Source organism: Zootoca vivipara, chromosome 4 (genome assembly GCF_965207765.1).
Source record: "Zootoca vivipara chromosome 4, rZooViv2.hap1.1, whole genome shotgun sequence".
NCBI lineage: Eukaryota > Metazoa > Chordata > Lepidosauria > Squamata > Lacertidae > Zootoca > Zootoca vivipara.
The window spans coordinates 70,940,484-70,968,185 of record NC_142587.1 but is presented as its reverse complement, the minus strand read 5'-3'; the positions used below and the strand labels follow the sequence as shown (position 1 = coordinate 70,968,185).

The following is a 27,702-nucleotide window of genomic DNA, read 5'->3' as shown; positions in this document are numbered from 1 at the left end:
CTGCTGAGGAGGGATGAGGTCACCCACACGTCCGCATCCCTGAAAGTCGTCGTCGGAGCTCCGCGGGTTAAATGATTCTCAGAAGTTCCCAATTGGGACAATAAGGATCATTTTGCAAAAAAGTTGCAAAGAAGCAGACCAAGTTCGGTAAGCCTTAGCCCCCCTGTATTTGCGTGGTTCTCCCCCCTCTCCCACAGATTTGAGGGAGTGGATCTCTCCCATCTGCTCCGGAGTGGATCTCTCCTGTGCTCGCTGCCCGATCCTGAGCATGTTCACGCCGAAACGTCTCCTTTCCTGAGTTTAGTGGTACTCGGGCAGTTATGCGCTTACCTGGGAATAACTGGATTCCGTGGGAGTTCTGAATAGGAAAATCATTTACATATGATTTGCAGCAACGTAGACGCACGTCTTTGAGCATCTCTCGCTGGAAACTTTCCGCTCAAGCCTTTCTCACATTCTAGCGAGACGTTCTCCTGCGCAAGTCCCGTCGAAATGAATGTTAAACGCCTTTCTCGCACCTTGGGCGGTTTTTTGAGGACTGTGCAGGAGAACTTCCCGCCGGCTGCTGTCTTTTTTTCTGTGGCTCCTGCAAAGTCGACTCCCTTCCCCGCTACACTGGAGTTTGCGGAATCAAGGGAGAGTGGTGTATAGAATAGTTCTTTTCATATTTGTTATTTGGCCTGCCTTCTATTCTTTCTTTCTTGTGGGGCTTGGTGGGAAACACTCAGTATGCCTAAATAAATAGGGAAACTTGTTGAAGATTAATTAACATGTTTTAGTTGCTCCTTTGCCTTCAAGACGAGCATAGGTTTTTTTTCAACAACAGCAACAAGAATCTGACCAAAATAAAAACTTAGTTGGTCTTTAAGGTGCTATTGAAGGATTTTTTTTTATTTTGTAGCAACAAGAATGTGATCTAACAATTCTTTTCTTTTTTAAAAACATTTCATTATTCTGGTAGTACTGCAGATATTTTCAGCATGAGTCAAGCGTTGATAGCAACTGATCTATGCGTAAATACAATACAGTATGTCACAGAATATTAGATACAGGTCTAGCTTGCTTGTTCCTTTATATGCTAGCCTGGGTTGTTATGACACACAGGAATGCTCCCAAGAGTAACTGGAAACACCTTTTTGCTGATTGAAAATATGACCCCAAAATATTATCGCCCCACAATAGGATATTTCAGCATGGTTTTTGTCACTGTTATTAAATCTTAACCTATAAACTAAGCATGCTTTCTATATCAAAGATTATTCTGCAAACCAATGTTTCCCCTTATGAATTTCATAAAAGTAAGTCATGGAAGTCGAGAAAAGCTGCTACAACTTAGTTCCCTAAAACAGAATCCTCCCCCAACTACCAGACTTTTAGAGGACATCTGGAGGCAGCCCTGTTTAGGGAAGCTTTTAATGTTTAATAAATTATTGTATTTTAATATTTCTGTTGGAAGCCTCCCAGAGTGGCTGGGGAAACCCAACCAGATGGGTGGGGTATAAATATTATTATTATTATTATTATTATTATTATTATCCCTGCCACAGCCATGCTGCCCAATATGATTCAAATACTCCAGGTGGTAGAGACATAGCTGCCAAGTTATCCCTTTTTTACAGGGATTTTCCCTTATGCTGAATAGGCTTTCTCGCGAGAAAAGCGAAAACTTGGCAGCTATGGGTAGAGAAAATGGTGGACAAAGTCTGTAACATTAAAGATGGCTTTCTAATTCAAGGGATACATTAATGCAAGTACTGTACTAAGTAATGTAGGCCTTCTGGGTCATGTCCTTGTTATCTACACCAGCCCCTAAGCAATGTTGTTGCATATTTTACTGTGGTGAATAATAGAATTGTGAAATGGATTCTTCAGTTCATCTGCTCCAGGTGTGGGCAGCTGCAAAATGGTGGCTTGGGAGCATGGGCATAGCCAGGATTTATGTTGGGGGTACAGGATTTATGTTGGGGTGTGTGCAGAACCAAGCTAACTGCAATGTGATTGTTCAGTTAGTTAAGTATTTTTATTTATTTACTTGATTGGGGTGGGCAGCTGCTTGGGGGTGACATGCAAAATCTACCCCAGAGTTTCTGCAGATCAGGGATTCTTAAAGCTTTTTAGCATGTGTGTGTGGGGGGGGCATTTTGTTGTCGCCATTGTTAAAACTAATGGGAATCAGAAACCCCTTGCCAATCTACTGAAAATTGCTGAGATATCACCCATTCATGTAGATTTGTCTTCTGCCTGGCCCATGTCTAGCTGAACCAATCCGCTGCTTAATGCAGGGCTTTGTATTCTCTCCTAAAGTTCTGGAACAGATTAAAGAAGTTCTTAGGCCAGGGGTCCCCAGACTTACCGAGCGGCGGGCCGGTGCCCGCCGCGCCGACCGCGCGGTGGGCCGGACGGCAGGGGAGTGCGCGCGCAGCGGGCCGGAGGGCGGGGGAGTGCGCGCCCGTGCGCATGCGCACACGCACACGGGCGGGAAAAAAATCGCCGAAAATCGCTTGTGCGCATGCGTATGGGCCTCCCCCGACCCGGAAGTGCACCAGAAATGACCTCTTCCGGGTCGGGAGAGGCCCGTACGCATGCGCACAAAGGATTTTCGGCGTTTTTTTGCCGATTTTTTAGATCGCCGCTGCGCCGCGCGCCGCGAGAGCGGGCGGCGGCAGCGGGCGGCGGGGGTCGTCGCGGGCCGGATTGGAAGGCCGATTGGGCCGCATCTGGCCCGGGGGCCGTAGTTTGGGGACCCCTGTCTTAGGCCATTTATCATCTCCAATACAAGAACGCCCCCCCCGCCCCCATGATGCATACGCAGCTCTCCAGCCATATGACACCACATACTACAATTCCCCCTACTCTGGGCACAGAGTCTCTTACTCCATTCTAGATTTCTCTAGTCAGAGCTGATGGGAATGGAGGGACAATGATTCTAGCCAGCACTAACCTAAGGAAAATGGCAAGCCAGGTAAATAGTAAAACAATCCACAGCCAGGTAAATAGTAAAACAATGCAACATCCCCCTATTACGCTAGGCCGCAGGCCTCAGAAAAGGTGCGGCCTGTGGGGAAAGCGGGAGGGCAGTCAGAGCGCAGCCCATGGCAGCACTCCCAGACAGCCACTAAGAAAGGCCCCAAGAGGTCACATTATTAAATATTATTATTATTATTATTATTAATAATAATTCAAATACCTAGCCCAAGGCAACGTAGTCGGCTACATGGCTGGCTGAATGAGGAATTGAACTCTGGACTCCCAGGCCATACTCAAGATACTCTAACCATTATGCCACGTAATTTAATTTAATCACAATTTTTAAAATAAAACCGGCATAACAGTAACAGCAACCTTTTCCAAGCACTGCTCAAATACAACGAATCTTGCCCGCTAACCAGAAAGCAGCAGCAGGCACCAAGACACCGAGAACAAAATATTTAAAATGGTGTTTTAAATGGTATATTATTTCAATTATTATAAAATCATTTAGAATGGTACAACTCCCACACAAGCAACCAGGGGGAGCAGCTGAAAGGCCGGAGGCTGGCAAGATGGCGCTTCCCGCCAAAACTGACCCCCAGGATGACTAGGCATATAGCAGCAGCCCAGGGAGAGGTGGGTGAGCAGCAGAAAGCCGCGGCAGAGGGTGGCCCCAGGCCCGTGCTCCCAGCGCGGCCCCCCGCAAGCGGCTAAAAGCCGCCAAACAGCTGGCCGGTGGGAAGAGAGGCACCGAACCCGGTGCCACCCAGCACAGCCACATGCTCGCTGTTGACTCAACAGGAGCCCCCCGAACCGCCCAGGAGGGGAAGAAAATAAATTAAAATAAAATAAAATTGCTCAAGGCAGCCCCGAAACTCCCTGACCGGCTGCAGCGCGTGGGCCCGATCCGGAGCCCGGGGAAACAAGCCCAACCACCTGCCAGGTAAACGCTGGAAAGTAGCTAGGTCAAGCACTGATCTGGCTCAGTCAATATTCTCCATTCTGGCTAGCAGCATCTATCTAAGGTCCTTCACAGGGATTGAACCTGGGGCCTTAGAGATGCAAAGCAGAAACTATACCAATGAGCCACAGCCTGACCCTGCTAGAGAGGGGGTATGGGGGAGATAAAAGAAAAAAGAAAAAAAGGGGGGAACCAAAAAGGGGGAAAAATAAATTTAAATTTAATGAAGGGGGGTGAAGAACAAATATAATATTAAGAATATAATGTGAAAAGGAGAAATTAAATTGCAAGTAGCTTAAATCAGCAACAATACAACCGTCTCCAGGAGCTAGAAGCACTGAGATTCGAAGCGAGCAGCAAAGAGATAGCACAAACTGCTCCTTCGGCTTAAACATAGCAAGGGCTGTCAATCAACAAATTGCAACAGGCAAAAAACCCCAGCAACAATTAAACCACCAATCAAAGCCCAATATCAGACCCGCCCCCAAAGCCATGGGTCGTGTTGTTAGGCCTGCCGCAACCCATGTTCTCTCAGCCATATGACACCAAATACTACAATTCCCCCTACTCGGGGCACAGAGTCTCTTACTCCATTCTAGATTTCTCTAGTCAGAGCTGATGGGAATGGGGATAATTTGCCTCAGTTGTAGGCTAGTACCGGTACTTCATACCCAACAGAGTTCCATGCGGTAGAAGAGGAAGAATGACGTGATGGCTCTGTGCAAGAAGTCAAATTTCCCCAAGAAGTCAAACCTTCCCATTGCCTTTTTCAAGACAGTCATTGCATGCCTCTCAGGTGTTGATATTTGGTTGATTGGGCCGCATCCGGCCCCCGGGCCTTAGTTTGGGGACCCCTGCCTTAGGCCTTACTCCTCTGTCACTAGAGGCACATGTGGCTTCCCGTCAAGCACCACAGCCTCTTGCAAATCCCAACATTTGTTTAAAAAGCTTGCAATGTGCCTCCTTCCAGTGTATCTGGTAAGTGTGCATGTGCACACTTCTCCTCTTTTGCAACAGGTTTTACTCCACTTTTCCTCTTTTGCAACAGCAATGAAACAACAGAAATTGCCAACAGTGGAATTTGAGCAAGGTAACCCCGCAAAGAAAAAGAAGAAGAAAAAGCTGGGGTGGATTTGATTTAAATCAAATTGATTTAAATCACGATTTAAATCACTAGTCAGTAAGACTTGATTTAATTCATTTTGTTTACAGAAAGACTCATACTTGCTAGTATAATCTTAATATTTACAACCAGATAAAGGTTTCATTTTTGGAATAATAAATTTTCAGAGTAGTTTTTACAGTTTTATCAAAAATTACTGATTTGGTTATACTATTAGAAACACAGACAGATAATTATGAAATTATTGTTTATATTTGGACATCTTTTCTGCTGTACTTTATTGGGAGGAGAAAAATAATCATTTCCTTAATAACAATTTAAACGATTTATATAACTAAAACAATAACATTATAGCATATGTATCCGTGTTTGTTAACTGATGTTGTTAAACATTTTTTTTTATAAAAAAAACCCACTTTAGACTGAGTTTTAGCACACATGAAAAAGTTAAAACAAATTTTTATTTCCTGATGAATAGCCTTTGGACTATAATGTAACTTAAATAGAAAACTATCTTTAGAAAGATTTTTCCTCCAAAAGCATTTTATTTTAAAAATCCGATTTAAATAAAAAAAATCCCATTCAAATAAAAAAACTTGATTTTTTTTATTTAAAAAATCATTGATTTTTTTTATCCACCCTGGAAAGAGCATTGAGACTCAGCTGCACAAGCAGTGTGCACACAAGTGGAGGTTAATGAAATAAAATAAATAGTTCTCTTTAACTGGTGTAAACACAAAATCCAGAAATTAATTAGCTGACCAGTACAATGGGTGTGTCTGCTATGTTGTTGTTTAGTCGTCTCCGACGCTTCGTGACCCCATGGACCAGAGCATGCCAGGTACTCCTGTCTTCCACTGCCTCCCGCAGTTTGGTCAGATTCATGTTGGTAGCTTCGAGAACACTGTCCAACTATCTCGCCCTCTGTTGTCCCCTTCTCCTTGTGCCCTCAATCTTTCCCAGCATCTGGGTCTTTTCCAGACAGTCTTCTCTGCTCATGAGGTGGGCAAAATATTGGAGCCTCAGCTTCAAGATCTGTCCTTCCAGTGAGCACTCAGGGCTGATTTTCTTAAGAATAGATAGGTTTTATCTTCTTGCAGTCCATGGGACTCTCAAGAGTCTCCTCCAGCACCATAATTCAAATGCATCAATTCTTTGGCGATCAGCCTTCTTTATGGTCCAGCTCTCACTTCCATACATCACTACTGGGGAAACCATAGCTTTAACTATACGGACCTTTGTCAGCAAGGTAATGGTCTCTGCTTTTTAAGATGCTGTCTAGGTTTGTCATTGCTTTTCTCCCAAGAAGCAGGCGTCTTAATTTTGTGACTGCTGTCACCATCTGCAGTGATCATGGAGCCCGAGAAAGTAAAATCTCTCACTGCCTCCATTTCTGCTATAGTCTATATTTCTGCTATACTCTGCTATAGCGTCTGCTATAGGCTTCTAGTTAATTGAGATAATTGCTCAAATTAAAGCTGCATCATTCTCTGCTATAGGAATGTAAGAAGTCAGGTCCACTGGCTAATAAAATTTTATACCTTAGACCCGTTAAAGATGATCCATTGACTTCTTCTTAAGAAGGTCTACAGCATGACTGCCCTCTCCATGTGTGCATCTTGCACATCTTCAAATTCCATAAGAGCATCCATTACGTGCCCGGAGGATCTTACAAAAAATGCACAGCAAGTTCAAAACAGAGTGAGACAAAACACTCCATAAGTTAATAAAGGCAGCAACATTTATTGCAGAGACAACCTTGGATATGATTCAATTCGTCATTCATGCAATAGCTACAAAAGTCATGGCATGCCAGGCTCTGTGGCTGAAACACTGAGAAACACACACCCCATTCAAAGTCTATTCTGAGATGATGCTTTGAAGGATATCCTAATAGAGTCTAAGAGACGGAGGGGGGGGAAGTATTCAAAGTGACACACCTTATTCTCAATACCAGTCCTTTCGGAATTTCCAATACCAAGGAAAAGCCAGAAATTATAGGCAAAACCTCAGTGGCACATACCTAAGTACTCTGAGAAGCAACATCCAAATAGGTTCCAGAATCCCATGGAGAATATCAATTCCCACCCCAAGGAAACTGAATACAATAAGGTAGGGGTCATCTTCAATATTTGTTCACATGTTACAGCACACAGCCATGGATTGCTGGTCCTGAACATGATAAAACATGGATACAGAATTCCTATTGACACCCTAGTGCTTCCCTGCATTTCCTCCCAGTGGTCCTGGTCCTCATACAGAACGAGTCTTGTCCAACCACAGAGATGTAGTCAGGACAGAGGTGAGGGACCTTTTCCAGCTGACAGCCACATTTGCCAAGTGGGTGGAGCAATAAATGCTAATTTTACATTTTGCACAGCAGGCTAGTTTCTGCATGTGCACACACACCTACCTTTCTATTCTCTATGCAGGCAAGCAAGAGACATTTTTGGAATTCAGCCTGTCAGAAGCATTTGAGAAATACTACCTAACTTAAGATCACTTGGTGAATTCCTTACTGATCTGAGTTCCAGCTCATTCTTTTAACCACTGCCCTACCCCACTTCCTGATTTCAATGAATAGGGTTTGTGAAACATTTATGCACAGTGACAAGAGATTGTTCCAGTGTTTGATGTGCCCCTAAGCTCGGAGACAAGTCAAACATTGATAGGTATATTTCCCCCAAATACTGTAGTGTCTTTTTCTCTTAAGAAAAGGTTACTGTAAAATACAGTATATGTTTCACAGTAACCTTTTTATCAGTGGTGTTAGAAGAAAAACACACACTATTTTTAGATAACATTTATTTGTCAGAAGACAATATTATTCCATACAATATTTTTTCCCATTCAGTTTTGGCTCCATATCTAAGAAATGTTATTAATAAACAAAACAAAACTCTTTATTAATTCTGTTCTACAGTGATTTAATATAGCACATTCTGTTTTTAAAGATGCCTGTACTGTAAGGTTCTGCCAATAGTTACAAATCTGCTTGGATAGCCAGAAAATGAGAAGGAAAGTCTGAGAGACTTACTGGAGTCATCAGTTCCTTAAAAAGCACTTTTGTTGTCTGCCATTTTGAGTCTGACATCTTCTAAGGTTTACACAGCAAATTGCAAGGTCTTTTAATGCCATAAACGAAGCTGGCACAGAAAAGGAACAAGGGGCCCATATTACACCTTCTAACTTATGCTATCCGTTTGATTATTCCAGAGATTGGCGACCACAACATTTCCTTCGGATTGCTTGCATACACATTCTTTCCTTCTGGCTCACAAATTTTGGCTGTTTTTGTGCCAGCACCCATCACAGCATTTGACCCTTTACTTTCTATCTCATTGTTTCTCCTTGCACTGTGCAGACTGAGGCTTGTGCATTGTATCAGTGGCATGGTACATAGCAAGAGGACAATTGTGGGGTTCCTTTTTAGGCTGTCCAGTCTGCTGGATATGGGAAGAGGAGGGTCATGTTCATAATGTGATCATTATTTGATCATCAGTTGTTCAACATTGCATTGATGAGTGTTGAGAGGCCCTAATCCAGGTGCCCTGCCTAACCAGGTGAGAACTGCTTAATAACAATTTATTTAACTAAAACAATAACATTATAGCATATGTATCCATGTTTGTTAACTGATGTGGTTAAACGAGTTTTACTACACATGAAACAGTTAAAACAAATCCTTATTTCCTGTTGAATAGCCTCTGGACTATAATGTAACTTAAATAGAAAACTATCTTTAGAAAGATTTTTCCTCCAAAAGCATTTTATTTTAAAAATCCAATTTTGTTTGGATTTTTTTTTAAAAAATCATTGATTTTTATCCTCCCTGCTCCTTTCTGAGTAGACATATAGGACTGCACTGCATGGCTGCAATGTTCTGCACATGTATCTGGAAGTCAGCCACACACTTGAGACTTACTTTTGAGTAAACATGCCTAAGTCTTTTTGGGAGCAGGAAAAGCCTGAACGTTGATCTTGTGATTTGTGCATGTTTATAAGCAAAATGGAATTTGTCTCAACATTTTTACCAGATTCTTATTCCTTCTTGAGCCCCATGTTTTTGTTTACTAAACATTGTGACAATGTGCAAGCTGTTCGTTTGAATTCATTGTAACTGCAATCATTATTATTTATTATGGTTGCTAATTGCCTTGGCGATATCTCAAAGCGACTTGCAAGATGCTTAAAGCACAGAATGACTTATCAAATATTTAGCATCCAAATGCCATTGAACAGGCACAAAAAGAAAACATCAAAATGACTAAAGGTGTTCATCATTCATAACTGCTTCCTGAATGCAAGCTGTTTGTAGGCTCATTGATACATCAACTGGCTTGCTTTGATGTGTTGGCACAGGGGGCAGCTTTCCTGCCTAGTTTGTGCACCTGCAGTGCCTATTGTGACGAAGAATAAATTCAATGGCATTCAGGGAGATCAAAAACCAAGGGAAGGAGAGCTACCTAGCAAAAAGAAAAGAAAAGAAAAACATTGCTACATATAAAGACAACAGTAGTACAGTCAAATCAAACCTCAGATCCCCATTTTGGAACGTTTCGGCTCCCGAATGCTGAAAACCCAGAAGTAAGCGTTCCAGTTTTCAAACATTTTTCGGAAGCTGAACATCCAACGCGGCTTCTGCTTGAATGCGGGAAGCTCCTGCGACCAATCAGAAGCTGCACCTCGATTGTCAAACATTTTGGAAGCCGAACGGGCTTCCGGAACGAATTATGTTCAATAACCGAGGTTTGAGTGTATATCATTCATGCAGACAGGCTTTGAAGTGTTCTCTTTTCAACTTTACAAATAAATGCCATTTGTGACTCAGGGATGGTGAACCTCAGACTCGGGAGTCAAATGCAACCTCTCTATGACTTCCGGTTTTGCCGCGGATCGTTTCACAGGCAGGAAAAAAGAGCGCTCTAGCGCTTCTAACTTTGCTGGACAAAAGGGGGTACCCGCGTGGCTAGCGGACCCCAAGAAAGGTCGGGGAGGCGATCCTCGTCCGAACGGTCGGTCGTGTCCGTGTGTACTCCGGATAACTCGTGTGTATAGCGCGAGGAAGAAAGAGACCAGGACACTGCGACGCATTAAGAACAGCGGGACCAGCAGAGACAGCCAAACCGAGCCTGAGCGATCACGTCGGTAAAATTCCATCTATTTTAATCCCGTTCGCAAACCTCCGAGCGTGTTTAGAACTAAAGGAGAAGGGGCAATAAAAGCGCTGAGAGCGTCCCCCCCCCCTGCACGCAGCGAGATATATAATTGCAAAAGAAGTAAGACGGGGGAGAAGGGAAGGAGTGAAACGGAAAGTTTTTAAAGAGACGCTTGAGGGGATAACCAAACGTTTATTTAGGGGGGAGATATATGGACTAATTTACTGGAGCCTGTTGGACTTAGAATTGAGGGAAGCACACGCACGCAAGTCCTGAGTCGTGTAACAGTGTGGCAAAAGGGAGAGGAGAATTTTTTGAGACAAAATGGCGACAGAGCGTCAGACAGTATGACTAAGCAGCAAAAGTGCTAAAGAACGGGGAAGTGTAGGGACGTACACCGCCAGGAGCGTCGGAGAGTTAAAGGGACACTACATAATTAAGGAGAGACAATATTGACAGTCAGCGGCTCTAATAAAGCCTGCTTTTCCAGTGATCTCCCTCCTTTTAACAAGCAAGTGCGACATCGTGTGTCCAAACAGAGGCATGCCACAGGATAACAAGAAACTGGAGAAGGTGAAGAAACTAAATGCTGAGACCTCACAACAAAGAAGAACTTCATTAACCAACCACGAAATGGAACTTAAAGAGCTGATTCTGAGCCTAAGGAGCGATATAAGCGAAATAAAACAGGACCTAGCAGAAATTAAGACTGAGATGAATGAGAGGGTGAAAACCTTGGAAGATAAGGTGGAAAAGATTGAAGAGAAATATGAAACCATTGCAAAGGACACCCAGGAAACCAAAAATCATCTGGAAAAACTGGTAGAGACTTCAAATAAAACGGCAGAGACTATTCAAGAGCTCCAATCTAAAAACCAAGTTATAGAAAAAACTGTGGATAAGATCTCCAAGGAAAAAAGAGGTGGTAAGAAGGAAACGGAAGACATAAGGAAAGAGCTTGATAAGCAAAAGGCGGCTTTTGAAGCCCAACAAGATGCCTTGGCTCTTATGCAAATGAAATTAAGAGAAAAAACCCTGCGTTTTCGAAATATCCCAGAATTACCACAAGAGAACATCGAGATCAGAGTGTCTAAAGCCTTGGCGAATTGGTTGCAGATAGACGAGAGAGAGATAGAAGCAAGAATTGAAGAGGCTTTCAGGATCAACTCCAGGAAAGCAAGAATGAACAACTGGCCGGGAGACTGCTTGGTGTCCTTCACGACCTTATGGCTCAGAAATAAAATTCTACAGACTAAAGGGAAAAGGAGACTGATGATGGACGGTGTCGAGATAGTGGTCATGAAGGAAATCCCACCACACTTTCTTCAGAAAAGAAAGAAATACCAATTTTTGACCAAACACTTGCAAGCTAAAAAGATCTTCTTTAAATGGGAATACCCCGAGGGTCTTTCACTTTTTTATAAGGGGAGGTGGAGAAAGTTTGAGACGCCGGACTCTGCCGATAGATTTTACAGGACATACTCACAACAACTTGGGGGGGAAAAGACTGGAGAGACTAAGGAGAGACAAGAACTGAGAGAGGAAGAGACGGAAACTGAGGTGGAAGGCGAGGAAGGTGAAACAGTGGCAAGTGATCTTGATGAGGCTGAAGAAGCAGGAGCGATAGTAGATTAATTTAATAACAGAATTGTGGGTTGGACTTTTTTCTTCTCCTGACCATTACCCCGTGTCTGTTTTTTCTTCCTTTCTCCTTTGTCTTCTTCTCTTTTCTGTTCTCTTCTTCTCTATTTCTTCGTAGCTTTTCTTTCTTTTCTTCTTCTTTTTCCTCTAATCATTTAATTGGTTATTTCGAATAAATATGAGTATTAAAGTAATTTCTTGGAACATTAATGGATTGAACAATAAGAAGAAGAGGAACAGGACTAGCCATATACTGAAAAAAGAAAAGTGGGATGTGATATGTCTCCAAGAGACACATGTAAACATCAAACATGAAAGGGTTTTAAAAAATGAAAAATTGGGCCTAGATTTTGTAACATCAGATACGAAGAAGAAGAGAGGAGTGGTGATATATATAAAAAATAAATGGTGCCCAGAACTGTTATGGAAAGATAAAAAAGGCAGGATCGTAATAGTGAAGACACGGATTGAAGGAGAGAATTGGATCTGGGTGGGGGTATACGCCCCGAATGGTAGCAAGGTGGCTTTTTTTAAGGAGCTAGAGGACCAATTGATGAAATATCACGGAGATAAAATTATACTTTTAGGAGATTTGAACGGAATCAAAAATCCAATCTTAGACAAATCAGGCCCGCCCCAAAAGAAAAAACAAAATAAGCTACCAAAAATTTTTGATGAACTGACTGGAAACCTAGATCTGGTGGATGCGTGGAGATATAAACATTCCTCTCAAAAAGATTTCACGTTCTTCTCCCATAGACACCAGGTGGCGTCTAGAATAGACGCCATTTGGATTCCCAGGGAACTTGTTTTGAGACTAGCAAAAGTGGAAATATGTTCACGCACCTTATCGGACCATAACCCGGTATGGTTGACGTTTGCTCCAGAGGTAAAAGATAGAAGATGGAGGCTGAATGTGTTCCTGTTAAAAAACTCAAAAATAATCCAAGATGTATCAACACAGTTTAAAGAATACTTAGATATAAATAATAGGGGAGAAGTAGACCCTACTATAGTCTGGGACGCTGGGAAAGCAATGCTACGTGGGTTCTTCATTCAACAAAATGCAAAATGGCGGAAAATCAGAGAGGAGAAAAAAGTTAATTTGCTACAAGAAATTAGAAAGAAGGAAAAAAAATTATTAAAAAAGGAAAATGAAGCCATAAAACATGAATTAAAAATTTTAAAATTGGAATATGAGAAAATGATTGATGATGAATTGGATCAAAATTTACAATTTTGGAAATACAAAAATTTTAAATGGGCAAATAAACCAAGCAAATTATTAATCTGGCAACTAAAAAAGAGACAAAAAGAGAAAATTATTAATAAGATTGAATTTAATGACAGAATTCTAGAGAAACCAAGTGAGATTGTGAAAGCTTTTCAAAAACATTATGAATTGGTTTACCAGAAAGAAGGTGCGAATTTGGAGAAAATAGAAGAATTTATTAAAAAACATAATATGCCATTAATACCATCAGATAAGTTAAGAGCGTTAAATATGGAAATAACAGTAGAGGAAATAAAGGAGACCCTAAAAACGATGAAAAATGGCAAGGCCCCAGGCCCAGATGGCCTCCCTACGGAATTATATAAGTCCCTGGATGAAGTAATGTTGGCCCCTCTGAAAGAATTATTTAATTTAATACTGGATAAAGGTACTATCCCGCACTCTTGGGAAGAAGCGCAAATAATCTTAATTCCAAAATCAAAGCTAGAAACTCCAACCCCGAACGACTTTAGACCAATCTCGCTTCTGAATAGCGACTACAAGTTATTTGCAAAATTGTTAGCGAACAGATTATCCTCCATTTTAGAAGATATAATACAAAAGGATCAGGTGGGCTTTGTGAAAGGCAGATTCGCCAAAGACAATATAAGAAATGTTATTAATATTATAGAACTTCTAGAAAATAGAAGAGACAAACAAGCCGCAATTCTGGCCGTGGATGCGGAAAAGGCTTTTGACAGGGTGGCCTGGGACTTCATGCTAAGATTGCTAGAAGAGGTAAAAATGGGGGATAGATTAGAAAGGGCAATAAAGGCCATTTACATTTCGCAAAATGCTAAATTAATTATTAATGGAAAATTCACGAATAAAATTAACATCACAAGGGGGACAAGACAGGGGTGCCCTCTGTCCCCCATCTTATTTATCATCACACTCGAAATTTTATTAAATACAATTAGGAAAAGCGAGGAAATTAAAGGAATTGTGGTGGGCAATAAAAGTTATAAAGTAAAGGCCTTTGCCGACGATATTATAATAACATCAGAGGACCCGATTACAAGCATTCCCAGCGCCATCCGGCTGATAGAAGAATACGGGGAATTGGCAGGCTTGAAAATAAATTATAACAAGACAAAATTGTTAGTCAAAAATCTTGAAGTAAATGAGGAAAAAATGTTGCAAGAAACCACAAATCTCAAAATTAGTAAAAAAATGAAATATTTAGGAATTGAGATGACAACAAAAGCAATCGACCTGATTCAGGATAACTATATAGAAACGTGGAAGCAAATTAGGAAGAAATTTGACGTTTGGAGGAAATTAAAATTAACATTTATGGGTAGAATCTCAGCCGTAAAGATGTGTGTGGTGCCTAAGATGAACTTCCTTTTCCAAAACCTTCCATTGTTGGGGATGGAGAAATATTTTAGGGATTGGAAAAGGGACATTGCGGAGTTCATTTGGAACGGGAAAAAACCCCGTATAAAACATAAGATCCTGATAGACCATAAGGACAGAGGGGGTTATGGCCTCCCAGATCTGGAAATTTTTCATGATTCAGCGGCATTAGTCTGGATTAAAGAATGGGTAGTTTTAAAAAATTCGGATCTATTAGATTTAGAAGGTGATGGGCTAGGACACGGCTGGCATTATTATTTGATGAAAGATAGGATAGACAAGAAGAATTTTTTCATGTTCCATATGATCAGAAAATCTTTATTTAAAGTTTGGTTAAAATATAGGAGATTCTTTGAACCAAAAACCCCTTGGTGGCTTTCTCCAGCCGAACTATTGGCGGTGAGAAGACGTAATATGAATAACACCTGGCCCACATACCGTATGCTCTTGGAAGAAAAGGAAGGAACGCTGAAATTGAGAGAATATGAAGAAATAAAACACCACTTAAATACGTGGTTAGATTATTTTCAAATTAATCAGAGATTACAATTGGATAAGAAAGTGGGATTTGAAAAGAATAAATCGAACCTGGAGGAAATTTTAATCGATAAGGAAGGTAAATATATTTCGAACTTATATCAGATACTATTAAAGTGGGAAACAGAAGAGGAGCTAACAAAAAATTATATGATTAAATGGAGCCAGGATTTGGGAAAAACAATTAGTATGCAAAAATGGGAACAATTATGGAAAAGAGATTCTAGATTTACGCCAAATTATGATCTGATTGAGAATATATTTAAAATGCAAAATCAATGGCATTTAACACCGGCTAAACTGGCTAAAATGTACCCAAATGTAAGCAATATCTGCTGGAGATGCTGTAAAGAAGTCGGGACATACGTTCATATTTGGTGGAGCTGTGACCTCATTAAAGATTTCTGGGAACTAGTCTATAAAGAGTTAAAGAAAATCGTGAAATACTCTTTTAAGAAACAACCTGAGATCTTTTTATTAGGGATGTTAGGAGAGGACATAAAACCGAATGATAGATGTGTAGTGAGTTATGCAACGGTGGCAGCTAGACTCTTAGTGGCAAGAGCATGGAAATCTCAAGAGATTCCAAAGAAGGAGGACTGGTTACATAAATTAATATTATATTACAATTTAGCAAGAAAACACGAATTATTGAAGGAAACAAATGTGAAGGATAAATTAAAAAATTGGGAACCACTTACCATTTATCTTAGTACACACATAGATAATCCGTCTCTTCTCTCCGACGTAGCAGGATTCTAGAATAAAGAAGAAAAGGATTAAAGTTATGGATGTCATATTTCTAGTTTCAAATGTATATGTGTATATGTGGATTATACTTATTCTCTTTCCGAGACAGTAAGACTCAAGGATAATGTAGATAAGTTTATAATTATCTGGATATTATTTGGATGGTAATATTCTGCATTATTATTTTCAATTTGGATTTTGTTTCTAATTGTACAAAATTGTAATAATGTGTGTGTGATGAAAATAATTATAACATAGATAAGTCTAATTTAGGTTGTGAAGGAATAGGGTTGGGGGTAAGGGCAGGGGAGGGGAAGGGGGATTCTGGAGGTAGGGGGGAGGGGGATTGTGTTTTTGGGCCTGTTCTGTTTAGTTGGAATTTCTTTTTTCTTTTTTATTGCTGTATATGTTTAAATCTACAATAAACTTTATTTTTATAAAAAAAAATGCAACCTCTCTATGTGGCCCTCGAAATTCCCCAAGCCACACAAGCTTTCATGAGTCCCACCCCTCAGCTGTTCTGCTTTGCACCCTCATTGAGTGTTTTTTGCCTAGCTGGAATGTGTCCTTGAATGCTAATAATGCTTCTTGCTTGGCTGGAGAGAGAATAAAGAAGGGTATGTGAACATGAAGAAACCAACCTGTTGCCTGCTTTTTGTGGCGTACTTTTGCCTCTGACCATGTCCACCTCTGGCATGTGATGGGAGGGTGTCCAAACTGGAATGTGGGGACATGCACACACATATATTTTAGATTGATAGCTTACCCCTTCCGCAATGGGAAGGGGAAAACTCAAGTAAACAAATCCGTGAGTTTCTTCTAGTTTAACTAGTTTCCTCCCAGCCTTCTTCAACTAACACCTGGACCCAAAGACCAGCTCAAACAGAGAGGCCTCATACACACCTTCTGAAAAGTGTGCTAGGTTGGACTTCCACAAATGTAGAGAGGAATTGGTAATTGGGGTTTGCAGCATACGCAGCAGAGGGTTTCAAGCTTCTGGAAGTAGGAATTTCCTTTCCTCAAGTCAAACGGTGCCTGTTAGTTTCATGTTGTTGACGTTTCTGTGGTTATCACAAGGTGAACGTATATAAAATGGCTGTGGCCGTAACCACAGCAAATATTCCTTTTCAGTTTAATCTTTGTTATAGCCAAGGAGTGCCTTTGAACTTTGCTACTAATCTCCCCACTCTCCCTGCTTCAGATAAATATGCAAATGTATTCCTGGGCTAAAATAGAAAACTAACAGGGATGTATTCATATTTTTTGCTATTCTGGGTATTTGCTGACAGGAAGAAGAAGAAAAAGCCTGACCATTCAAAGCAAGCCTAGATGTGAACCTCACAGAGTGTATGTTGAGTATGACTATTCAAGCCCAACCAAAGAAAATATTTCTTAAAGAGAAGGAATTTATATCCTACATCAGCTGCCCCCCCTAAATTAATCAAAATCAACACAAATCTGAGGTTCTGCCCCCCTAATAAAAGCGTGCCCCCCAACAATAATCCTAGCTAGACCCATGCTCAGGAGGGAGACTTATAGAAGGTTGGGGAACTGACAGAAAGTACCACCTTGTTTCAGAACCAAAGTTTTAAGACCTAAGCTGTAACACCTAAGTGTTTGTTTTAAGGAACAGAAGAAAATATAAGTTGCACATTTATCATCTTGTTTAGAAGCCTCTACCACTGAATTTTACACACACACACACACACACACACACACACATTAAGAAGTGTGTGTGTGTGTGTGTAAAATATTTCTTGAAATAATTCCATCTCCTGGTGCATCTCTTGCTTTATTAATATTGTTGTAAAATAAAATCTTTTTCTTGTTTAACTTCCCTAAGTCTCCAAGTGCAAAAAGTTTTCTTTAAAAAAGCAAAAATTAGCCAGTCGTGAGAGGGCATATCTCACCCATACAGTCACGATTGTTTTTCAGTAGAGAAATTTGAATCTGGGTGGTGAATCAGCTGCTGTTGTGTTCCGCTGTAAAATAAATATTCATTTGCTTAGCTTTTCTTTTTTGCATGTTGCCTCTAAATATTGCCTCTTTGGTCTACCTGCAACTTCGCTGTGGGCGCTGCCTTTTCATAGGGACAATGGGTCCAGCTATCAAGGTGAAGGGTAAATAGCTAGCAGCCATAAACCAATAAAAGCGAAAAATGCTGATTTTGAGCCTGACAATCTTCGTTAAAGATTAACACTCAACCTGCATGTTAACAGATACTTTAATTGCATTCACTTTCCATTTAACTAGCCATTTCCATGTTGTAACAACTTTGAAGGGCCTGCTCACTAGCTCATTAGAAGCTTTAGGCTGCAATCCAAACAAAACACAGTTAGAGAACATGGGGTGGTGGTGGAGGAGCTTAATGGAGCTGGGGGGGGGGCAGGACATCGCTGCATCCACAGCCCTGCTGCTTATACGGTAGCAGCTAAAGGTGGTGGGGCAGGCAAATGGCTGCACCACCTAGGGGTTTCTGTAGGCCAGTTGAGACTGTCAGGAGCTCTGGCTATGAAAATAAAATAAAAGGGAATTTGGATCGTAGTGTTGAGGAGGAATGGAAAGGAATCTGGAATCAGAATGTTTCAATGAGAAGTGCATATGCACAAGGGCGTACCCACCGCGGGGCAGGGAGGGGCCGCTGCCCTACTCTAGAGGCAGGGCCGGTCGGGCAGCTGCGGGCAAGAGTGGCGCTGCCGGCGGGGCTGGTGGGCAGAGGCGGAGGACAGCCCAGCGGAGCGCGAGTTCGGCGCCCGCAGCAGTCTCTTGTGCCCGAGCCGTGCGGAGTCCACACAGCCGCGCTGTGTGGGAGGGGGCAAGGGCTGACGCTCCCGACGTTCGGTAGACCTTTGCGCATGCGCAAAGCGGGGCGCATGCGCACAGCGCGGCTGTGGACTCCGGCGGCCGCCGTGCAGGGCGCATGCGCACAGCGCGGCTGTGCTCAAAGGTCTCCCGAACGTCGGGAATCGTTCAGCGCCTGCCAGACCGCTGCAGCAACGGAGCCTCGGATAGCTTCGCGGAGGCCGGGGCTTTGCTCCAGACCTCCACGGAGGCCCCGATCCAAGCCTGGTTCCCTTCTCTCCCCCCCCCCGCCCACCCCCAGACTTCCCTCTTCTCCTCTAGGCGGCCGCTGGTTTTCTCCCCTTCGCCGCCGTCGCTTCAGGTTTATTTTGATTTCACCTGGGCTCTGTAGCCCCGCCCACATTCCCACTTTGTGGCCCCTCCCCTCCCGCGCCTTGGCCCCGCCCCTTGCCCCCCCTAGTTTTGATCCTGGGTACGCCCCTGCATATGCACACATCTTTTAATACAAGCTGAGATTCCTGCATTCCAACTCTACAATTCTGTTATTCTAAGGGTGGAGAACCTGTGGGTCTCCAGATGTTCTAGATAGAACTTGCAGCCTAGCCATGCCGGAGCACTGGTTATGTTGACTTGTGCTGGTGAGAGTAGGAGACGCAACCGCATCTGGTTCCCCACCCCTGCTGTAAAGGAGAGCTCAGATCTTCCAAGCATTATAACACTAGGCTCTCCACTGTCTCCAAGGCTGCATCTGTCCAGCATGAGGATCCACGTGACAAGCAAATGTTGTAAATCCACCTCCTGCAGGAATATGTTTATATGCAGACTGAAACTTAGATTAGAGCTACAAGTGATTGATTTCTCCCAGGAACGCTTTACTTAAGAACACTCTTTGACTGTGTCTTTTTGTGCAGTAGGAAAAGATGGCAAATTTTAAAGGTCATGCACTTCCTGGGAGTTTCTTCCTTATCTTTGGCCTGTGGTGGTCTGTGAAATATCCACTGAAGTACCTCTGCCGAAGGAAAAAGAACTCTTCCATTGGTTCCAAGGCAGGATTTCATCGCTTAGAAATAGCAGAAGGCATAGCCAAAGCCTCCTTTGCCCTTATTGGTAAGTTGATTTTCTTTAGCAGTGTTTCCAAATAAAAATGGTTAGGATTGAGGATGTTTGGATCTTCATGAATAACAATAAAAACCATAATTATTTTTGAAACAATATGCATTAATGGTAAAACAAATTGTAGTGTGGATTCTGTCGTTGAATGGGAGAAGGGTCATAGCTCAGTGGCAGAGCATATTTTTTCTGTGTAGAAGGTCCCATGCTCAAAGTGAGCCTCCCTGGGGAGAGCATTCCACAAGCGGGGAGCCTCCACAGAAAAGGAAAAGTTTCTTACAGTTTTTAAAATTTCAAACTTTACAGAGAGAGGCTATAGAACCCAGCCTCTTGGATAATGGCGTTGTCCCAAGTCTCTCCCACTTTCTCATTCATTATTCTCATTGCCTCCTCTACAGGTGCTGCTAAGTGCCCTCTGTCTTTGAGCTCTTTGCTCTCCTACTTTTAAGGCTCGCTGGGTTCTGAGAGATGGTGGGTCTGGAATGCTTTCTAGTGACAACGTGTCAGCCAACTTCTGCTCTGGCTCTCCCATGATTTCCCAACTTTCCCCCTCATCTGCTGCTGAGCTGTGACCTCCCGCAAACCCCTGTTGTAAATCTATATTGTCTTCCTCTTCCTCATCCCTGGATAAGGCCTCCACCATTCCTCCTCTGCCCAGTCTCTGGTGGTCCTTGAGGTATTACAGTCCTGAGATATTTAAGGTTTTGTAGGTCAAAACCAGCACTTTAAATTGAACCTGGATACTAATTGGCAGCCAATGCAGTCGGGCCAAGATTGGCGTAATGTGCTCAAACTGTCTTCTCCTGGTGAGCAACCTGGTTGCTGAATTCTGCACCAGCTGAAGTTTCTGAACTGCCTTCATCATGATGCAGTAATCTAACCTGGAAGTTACCACACCATAGACAACTGATGTTAGGCTATCCCTGTCCAGATAGGGGTGTAGCTGGGCCACCAGCCAAAGCTGATGGAAGGCACTTTTTACTACCGAGGCCAACGTAACCTCAAGCAACAGCAGTGGATCCAGAAGTATCCCCATTCTGTGTACCCATTCCTTCAGAGGGAGTGTAACCCCATCAAGAATAGGCAGCCTCCCATCCATCCAGTCTATAGAACCACCCACTAACAGTGCCCCAGTCTTGTGTGGATTGAGTTTCAAGTTCATTGGCTCTCATCCAGTCCATTACTGGGATGGTGTCAAGTTTCCTTTTGGGGTTCATAGCTGTGGTTCCAGATGCTTAATAGTGCTAAAGAAAGAACACATGAAATGGAGTTGTGGGCAGTAGCATTGACTAGATCAAGAGGTATTCGTAAAGGACTGACCTGAATTTTCAGCTGTTGCAAAATAACAACAGCTGCTGCAAAAACAGCAACAACAATAAGTAAGGAGAAAGGTTGCCATTACCACAGTGATGCTAAAAGGCTTTAACTAGCCTTTAATCAAGCAACTGAATAAGAAGGTTGTTGACGCAGTCTGCCATTATTTCACACACAGGTATGATCGCCGAGCAGTTTGTTCCTGATGGGCCACATCTGAAGTTGTATAATTATGAAGAGAAACAATGGGATCACCTAATGAACTGGCAGCATGCAACCATGTATCTTTTCTATGGCATCTCAGGGCTGGTAGACATTGTGGTGCACAGCACTAATGTATTACCAGTAGCCTTGGACAGGTTGATGCTTTCAATTGCTGTTTTTGTGGAAGGTGAGTTGACTGTATCATACTGTTAATGGAGGAAAATTGTTTCTGAACTCTTAACACAAAAATGAGAAGATAAAAAGTTATCAATTAGAGCAGTGCTCGCCAACCTGGTACCCTCCAGATGTTTTGGACTGCAAATCCCATCAACCCTGCTTTGCCCCAGGTTGGTAAAAGCTGCATTAGAAAAAGTACATCGTATAGTCATGTTTGAAAGGGTGCAACAAGGAAAGGCTGAAGGAAAGGTCAAGAATGAGAATTAATGGAGCTGAATAGTGAACTTTCTATCTTTATTAGGCAGACTAAGGGCAGGATAGAAGAATTAAAGATTTGGGGTTTGAAGTAGGGTTAAAGGCTTCTTATATTTAAGTTAATTAAGCAGACATCATGGTTTGCATGTACACTACGATCCCAAACATAACACACTTATTGATGAGTGTGGCTCTCTGCTTTGAGTTAACAATATGTTTAGGATTACAGAAGCATGTACTTTAGGGTTGCCATATTTCCAAAATGTTTAAAAAATAGGAAAGCACATATATGTACATGCATTTTCATTTATGAAATGAAAATACCTCAGCATTTAATGTAAATTATGTATACAAATATAATAAAAACAATACCTTTGGGGGAACACAACCAATATTTTTGTCCGCATTTTATCAATCTGTTTGCTGCTGGTGTTCTGTAAGCTGCCTTGTGATGAGTCTCGCCCTGAAAAGCAGAGTAGAAATCTTTCAGCAAATAAATAGAGGGAAAATGTGTACATCAAAACTTTCATAGTGGGGTTTACTTTCGTACTTCCCCCTACTCCTGCCATAACGGGGTTGGGGGTTGGGGGGGGTTGAGCATATGGAGGGAAGATTTAGTTTTTTCCTCTCTTGCCCAAGTCCTGATAAAAATCACTTCCCCACTCGACTGCTTTGCTCTGTGTTGCCAGTTAAAACACCTATTATCAGTTACAGAGAGGGAGCATGAACCTGACATGGTTGCTAATTAGTATTCCATCTAGTTTCTATTTTGACCCTGAGCACCGCAGAATTGGGGAGTCCTTAGCTATCTCCCCTCCTCCAAGGGAGGTGGGATATTGGATTCTCCCTACTGAAATTCTAGGTACCTGAGCACTTCTTGACTTTACTAAAATAATGCATGCATATACACATAGGTTACTTGAAACAAAACCAAAATATTACGGTTTGTAACAGAAATTTTGTTCAGTAAATTAATTCGTGAAGCAAAAGTAGACACCCTCATTTCTTTGTTACCAGGTTTTCTCTTTTATTTCCACATCCACGGCCGAGCTATGTTAGATTTCCATGTTCATCAGTTACTTGTAGTCGCCGTCTTTGGAGGAGCTGCTTGCATCTTCTTGGAGGTCTTCTTCCGTGGCGTCATTGTCCTTGAGATGTTCCGAACAAGTCTTTGTATACTGCAGGGGAGCTGGTTCTGGCAGGTGAGTGAGTCTGTTTCCTGCTTTTGTAATCAGTTAATTCCCAGGAAAACTTTGATTTCAGGCCCACCAGCAGCCAGTGTGGTGTAGAGGTTAAGAGCGGTAGACTCATAATCTGGGGAACAGGGTTCACTTCCCTACTCCTCCACATGCAGCTGCTGGGTGACCTTGGGCTAGTCACACTTCTCTGAAGTCTCTTAGCCTCACCTCACAGAGTGTTTGTTGTGGGGGAGGAAGGGAAAGGAGAATCTTAGCTGCTTTGAGACTCCTTAGGATAGTGATAAAGCAGGGTATCAAATCCAAATCCAAACACTTCTTAGGGAGCGGATACCATTGCCCCCCCACCTTCTGTTGTTCCTCTAATTACCAGGCAGACATGTTGAAATTGGAGCTGGTTATGTCACTGTGGGACATTGTGCTTTATTACATTGATGGCCACCTGGTATTCATCAGAGGAAGGCTGCCACCACCTTCCTCTTCATTCATCATCTTCTGCCTTCACAGGAAAGCCTGCTTTCTCATGCCTGCATTTAACAGAAACGTACTTAACTTGCATTTATATCCCACCTTTTCTCCAAGGAGCTCAAGGTGGTCCACATGGTTTCCCCCCTCCTCATTTAATCCCCACAGCAACCCTTTTGAGGTTAGTTGGGCTGAGAGACAGTGAGTGGCCCAAGGTTACCCAGTGAGCTTCACAGCTGTGGAAATTTGAACTGGCGTCTCTCAGCTCCTGGTCCATATATATTATGACAAGGAAAACATCTAGGTAAAAAAGAGAAAAGGTGGAGAGTTTCTTTGAAAAATGGAAGAGTTCACAACAGTAGACTAAGTTTCAGAAGGGAAGGCAGCTCTCCCCTTTGCAGTGCTTTCAATGAATAAGCTTAAATAAATATGTCCAGTACCATACAGTAGAAGAATTCACCAATGCATTCTCTTCTCCAGGGTGTTCCTTTGTAGGTTTGGGGTTGAGACTTATCTTCTTTTACTGCTGCTTGTAAATTTCTATTTAAGAAGCATTTCAAAAATGTAACTGTGAAATTACCTTCTTTGGGCTGGTGTTATTATAAAAATATAAGTGTGTGTCTTACATATTTCAAAATATAGACCAATGATGCATCATTTTATAAAAATTCTCTTTAGAATCGTAACACAATGTGAATTTTAACCCTTTAGTCCACATATACTCTCAGTGTTCCATCTGTATATTATAACCCTTTTTGTTTGCCCATTTAATCATGCATTCTGTAATTAGATCTTCTGTTTCAAATTTCAACAAAACTTCAGCAATAACATATCCATCATCTGCCACATGTCCTTTTTTGACACCACAGATTGGATTTGTACTTTATCCTCCAAGTGGGGGTCCAGAATGGGACCAAACGGACCACAGTAATATCATGTTCATCACCATGTGCTATTGCTGGCATTATGCATTTGCACTTCTAATAATGGCTTTGAATTACACTGTAATCAGCTGGTAAGTAAATCCCGAAGAGTTTCATTTAACTTGCCACTAAATGCTAGAGCATGGTTCAACACAACATAACTCTCAGCTGTGCAGTGTTGGCTACTCCAGTTCTGGAGGAATGTGAAATTGCAATGACCTCCATGTGTCAGCCTGCAACCATTAGCATAACCCAAGTGGGCTTTGCTGTTTTCTCACAACCTTGCTAGGAAATAAGCAAGGTTCCTCGATGTAATTTACAGTGAGCAATATGTGTTTCTTTTTCTTCTGAAAGAGGTAGCGGCCCGTTGAACTCTGTGAGGCTCTTTCCGGTAGTCTGTCTCGTCTCAAAGCTTAAGATCAGGGAAGACGCATGAACGTTTTGCTCATGGATCTATTTGAAATGCCAGCACCCAGCCCTAGAATATTACAGGGTTGGGGCCAGAGAAATGCCATTGAAAAGGATAGGAGTGGCAGAGTGGTGACCCTCACCGGCCCTCAGGTCAGTTGCGTCACTACTGCCTACCAGGAGGTAGAGGGTGAAGGATGAATGAATGAATGGTGGAAATGGACAAGCAGGAGCACATGCACCCTAGCCTCACAACCCCCTCCCTCTCCCACTCTGCACCCTGGTAAGCAGTAGAGACACAACTGATCAGAGATCAGGTGACTTCCAGCACCCATCGCCTCTGCCAAGGGTTGAGGGACTCTGCTGAATGACACAGGTTGTGGTACAAGGGGATTGAGGAGGGGATAGCTGATGAGTGAGCACTTTAAAGTGTGACAAAACCAGGGGTCAGCAAACTTTTTCAGCAGAGGGCCGGTCTACTGTCCCTCAGACCTTGTGGGGGGCCAGACTATATTTTGAAGAAAAAAATATGAATGAATTCCTATGCCCCACAAATAACCAAGAGATGCATTTTAAATAAAAGGACACATTCTACTCATGTAAAAACATGCTGATTCCTGGGCCATCCGCGGGCCGGATTTAGAAGGCGATTGAGCCGCATCCGGCCCCCGGGCCTTAGGTTGGGAACCCTGGACAAAACGTTGGTAAATTGACTTGGGGTATACATTGTTACTATGGTAATCCTGTATAAAATAGGCAGCTCCACACTTGATTCCTACCCGGCTTAGAATATATGACAATGATTTTGCAATTCATGTGCAAAGCACAAATATTTATATAAACAACTAAGGTAAGATTGCCAACTTCAATTAAAAATTATACAAAATGAAACATTTATTTCAATGAAAATTTCCAGTCTTTGATGTCACCAGATTATATTGGCCCACACCACAGGGAGAAAAGTCATTTAGTAATCAGCTGAGTGCCCTGGATGAGCTGATAATGGGGTTATTAACTATTTTACACAAATATCTTAGAAAGAGCAAAGCTATATGTGAGTGTTTCAGAAGTTTCCTCTCTGCATGGACATATATGACTTTGGGATGGCTTTTGCTTTAAATGACCGTCAAATACTGTTGAAGGCAGCTCATTCATTTGTGCACTTAAGAAAACTCTTCTATATTTTAAAATACTGTAGTTGGATCCTGTAGATATATATGCTACTGTATCAGGATATATAATTGGAAAACAGTCAAACCAGGAGTATAAGTTTATCATTCAGAAAGGCTCTTTTGTTGTTTGATATTAAATAGGAGTTGATTTCCTGACACCTAACCGAGTGAACATGTGGCCCAAATTGTTCTGCTTTGTTTTCCCCTCTCCAGGATAGTTCGCACAAAACTAAAACAAGCTCCATCCATGGAAATTGGATTATTGAAAACATCTGAGCGAGACCAGGAATCAGAAGATGAGATCTAATTCAGCACAAATGTTTTCTTAAGGTTTAGCACCTATTCTTTCCACTTCTGAATTGTAATGGCGTTTTTATCACATCGTTAAGACTCTGCATTAATTTATGAAACTTCCATTAGTGCATCGTTTATCCTTTGCTTGAAGTAGAAAGAGAATGTTTTGCTAATGAGTAGGCTGGGGTGACATTGCCATGTGCAATTCAATCCAGACCATTATTATGGGGCTATTCTTTCATTGCTCTTGGGTAAACTGGGAGATTTCCACACGTGGCAATCGAATGCAACCCTGCCGTTGCATAAAACTGATTGTATACACCTTAAAACCAATCCAGTGATAAAGTGTGCATATCTGTTTTTAACTATAAATAATAATTTGTTGTCTGGTTTCCAAAGGGTATATTGCAAATTTATATTTTTTCAAAGTTATTGCTTTGTTTATTATTATTTATTATCAAGTACAATCTAATTGCATTAAAGGAAATACAAATCTAGTGCAAAAAAAAAGTTAGTGTCATGACTTAGGACACAATGGTATTCTTGAAACGCTGGATGATTGTAAGCAGTATGTTGGACTTGTTACTTACCTTGCAGCGGAGTCCATTTATATAAATAAGGCATTTATATATGTCTGCTGTATATCTTAGAGCCTTTGCTCTGAATTTATTCAGTGTGTAGTAGAGTTGGGTGAGAGGCTCAAATCCCCACTTGACCACGAAACTTGACCACACCTTGGAAAAGTTATGTCTCTGTGAGGCATGGGGAATATGAGGCCCTCCAGATGTTGTTGCACTCCATCTCCCATCAGCCACAGACAGCAAGGCCAATGATTGTGTAGGATGGGAGTTGTAGTCCAGCAACTTCTGCAGAGCCACAGGTTCACTATCTCTATACTCAAAGCAAACAGGGATTACTGTTTGGGAGAGGGATTATGGCAGTGCTACCTCCCTCACTTTCAGATACCTCTTCCTGCAAGTAGTGCTCATTCCTTTTGAGTCTGCTTACTGGGAAAGCACCATTTAGAAGTATCCTTATTTGTGCCACGTTACTCAGTATGAAGCTATACTCAGGAAATACAATATGATATTGCGTGCCTTTTAGCTTTCTTGTCAGTAAGTATATTATTGGCTGGGAATAGCGTATGTGGGACATAAAGTGGCAAGTGTGTCTAGCAGATTTAATAGGATGTACATATGCTCTGTTTAGAAAATCCAACTTTAAATGACTCCTCTACCAATGGACAAGAGCATTTTAATTTCTACTTCATATGTACTTTTTAAACACCAAAATTATTGTTATAGCAATCTTTTGGTAGAGAGGAGGAAGAATTCTATCTATCAAGTAATCAATGAAGGATCCTTCAGGGTAGTGCAGCTACTTAAAATTATGAATAATAACTTGGTTTTAAATGTTGAAATAAATTGTTCCAGTTTACTTTGAAAAAAAGTAACATTTTATCTATCCTTCAGTCAAGTGCTTAAAATGGGGAGCCTCTGTTTTCAATGGGTATTTATTACCAAATATATGTGCATAGGATTTCAGCATTAGATGCAGCGAAGTAAAATGTGAATTATGATTTTTATTTGAGGTGTGCAGTTGCAATTAT

At 41.8% G+C, this 27,702-nt stretch overlaps 1 protein-coding gene across 2 annotated transcripts; it reads left to right on the top strand.

The window, feature by feature from the left end:
* On the top strand, positions 1–27,542 carry TMEM45A (transmembrane protein 45A). Of its 2 annotated transcripts, none has more exons than XM_035115921.3 (6): positions 1–147; positions 19,490–19,682; positions 21,178–21,390; positions 22,653–22,837; positions 24,166–24,311; positions 26,013–27,542. In XM_035115921.3, exons 2-6 carry the CDS (start codon positions 19,496–19,498, stop codon positions 26,104–26,106), a joined length of 825 nt encoding a protein of 274 aa, XP_034971812.1. In that variant the 5' UTR covers positions 1–147; positions 19,490–19,495; the 3' UTR covers positions 26,107–27,542. The 2 variants fall into 2 exon arrangements, with proteins under 2 accessions (XP_034971812.1, XP_034971811.1); XM_035115920.3 differs by having other exon boundaries at positions 19,487–19,682.
* The last annotated feature ends 160 nt before the right edge of the window (positions 27,543–27,702 follow it).

Coding starts and splice junctions, on each gene's coding strand:
- TMEM45A (XM_035115921.3), top strand. CDS start 19,496: ATGGCAAATTTTAAAGGTCATGCACTTCCTGGGAGTTTCTTCCTTATC. Junction 21,391..22,652: donor AATTGCTGTTTTTGTGGAAG/GTGAGTTGACTG, acceptor CTTTGTTACCAG/GTTTTCTCTTTTATTTCCAC. Junction 24,312..26,012: donor AATTACACTGTAATCAGCTG/GTAAGTAAATCC, acceptor TCCCCTCTCCAG/GATAGTTCGCACAAAACTAA.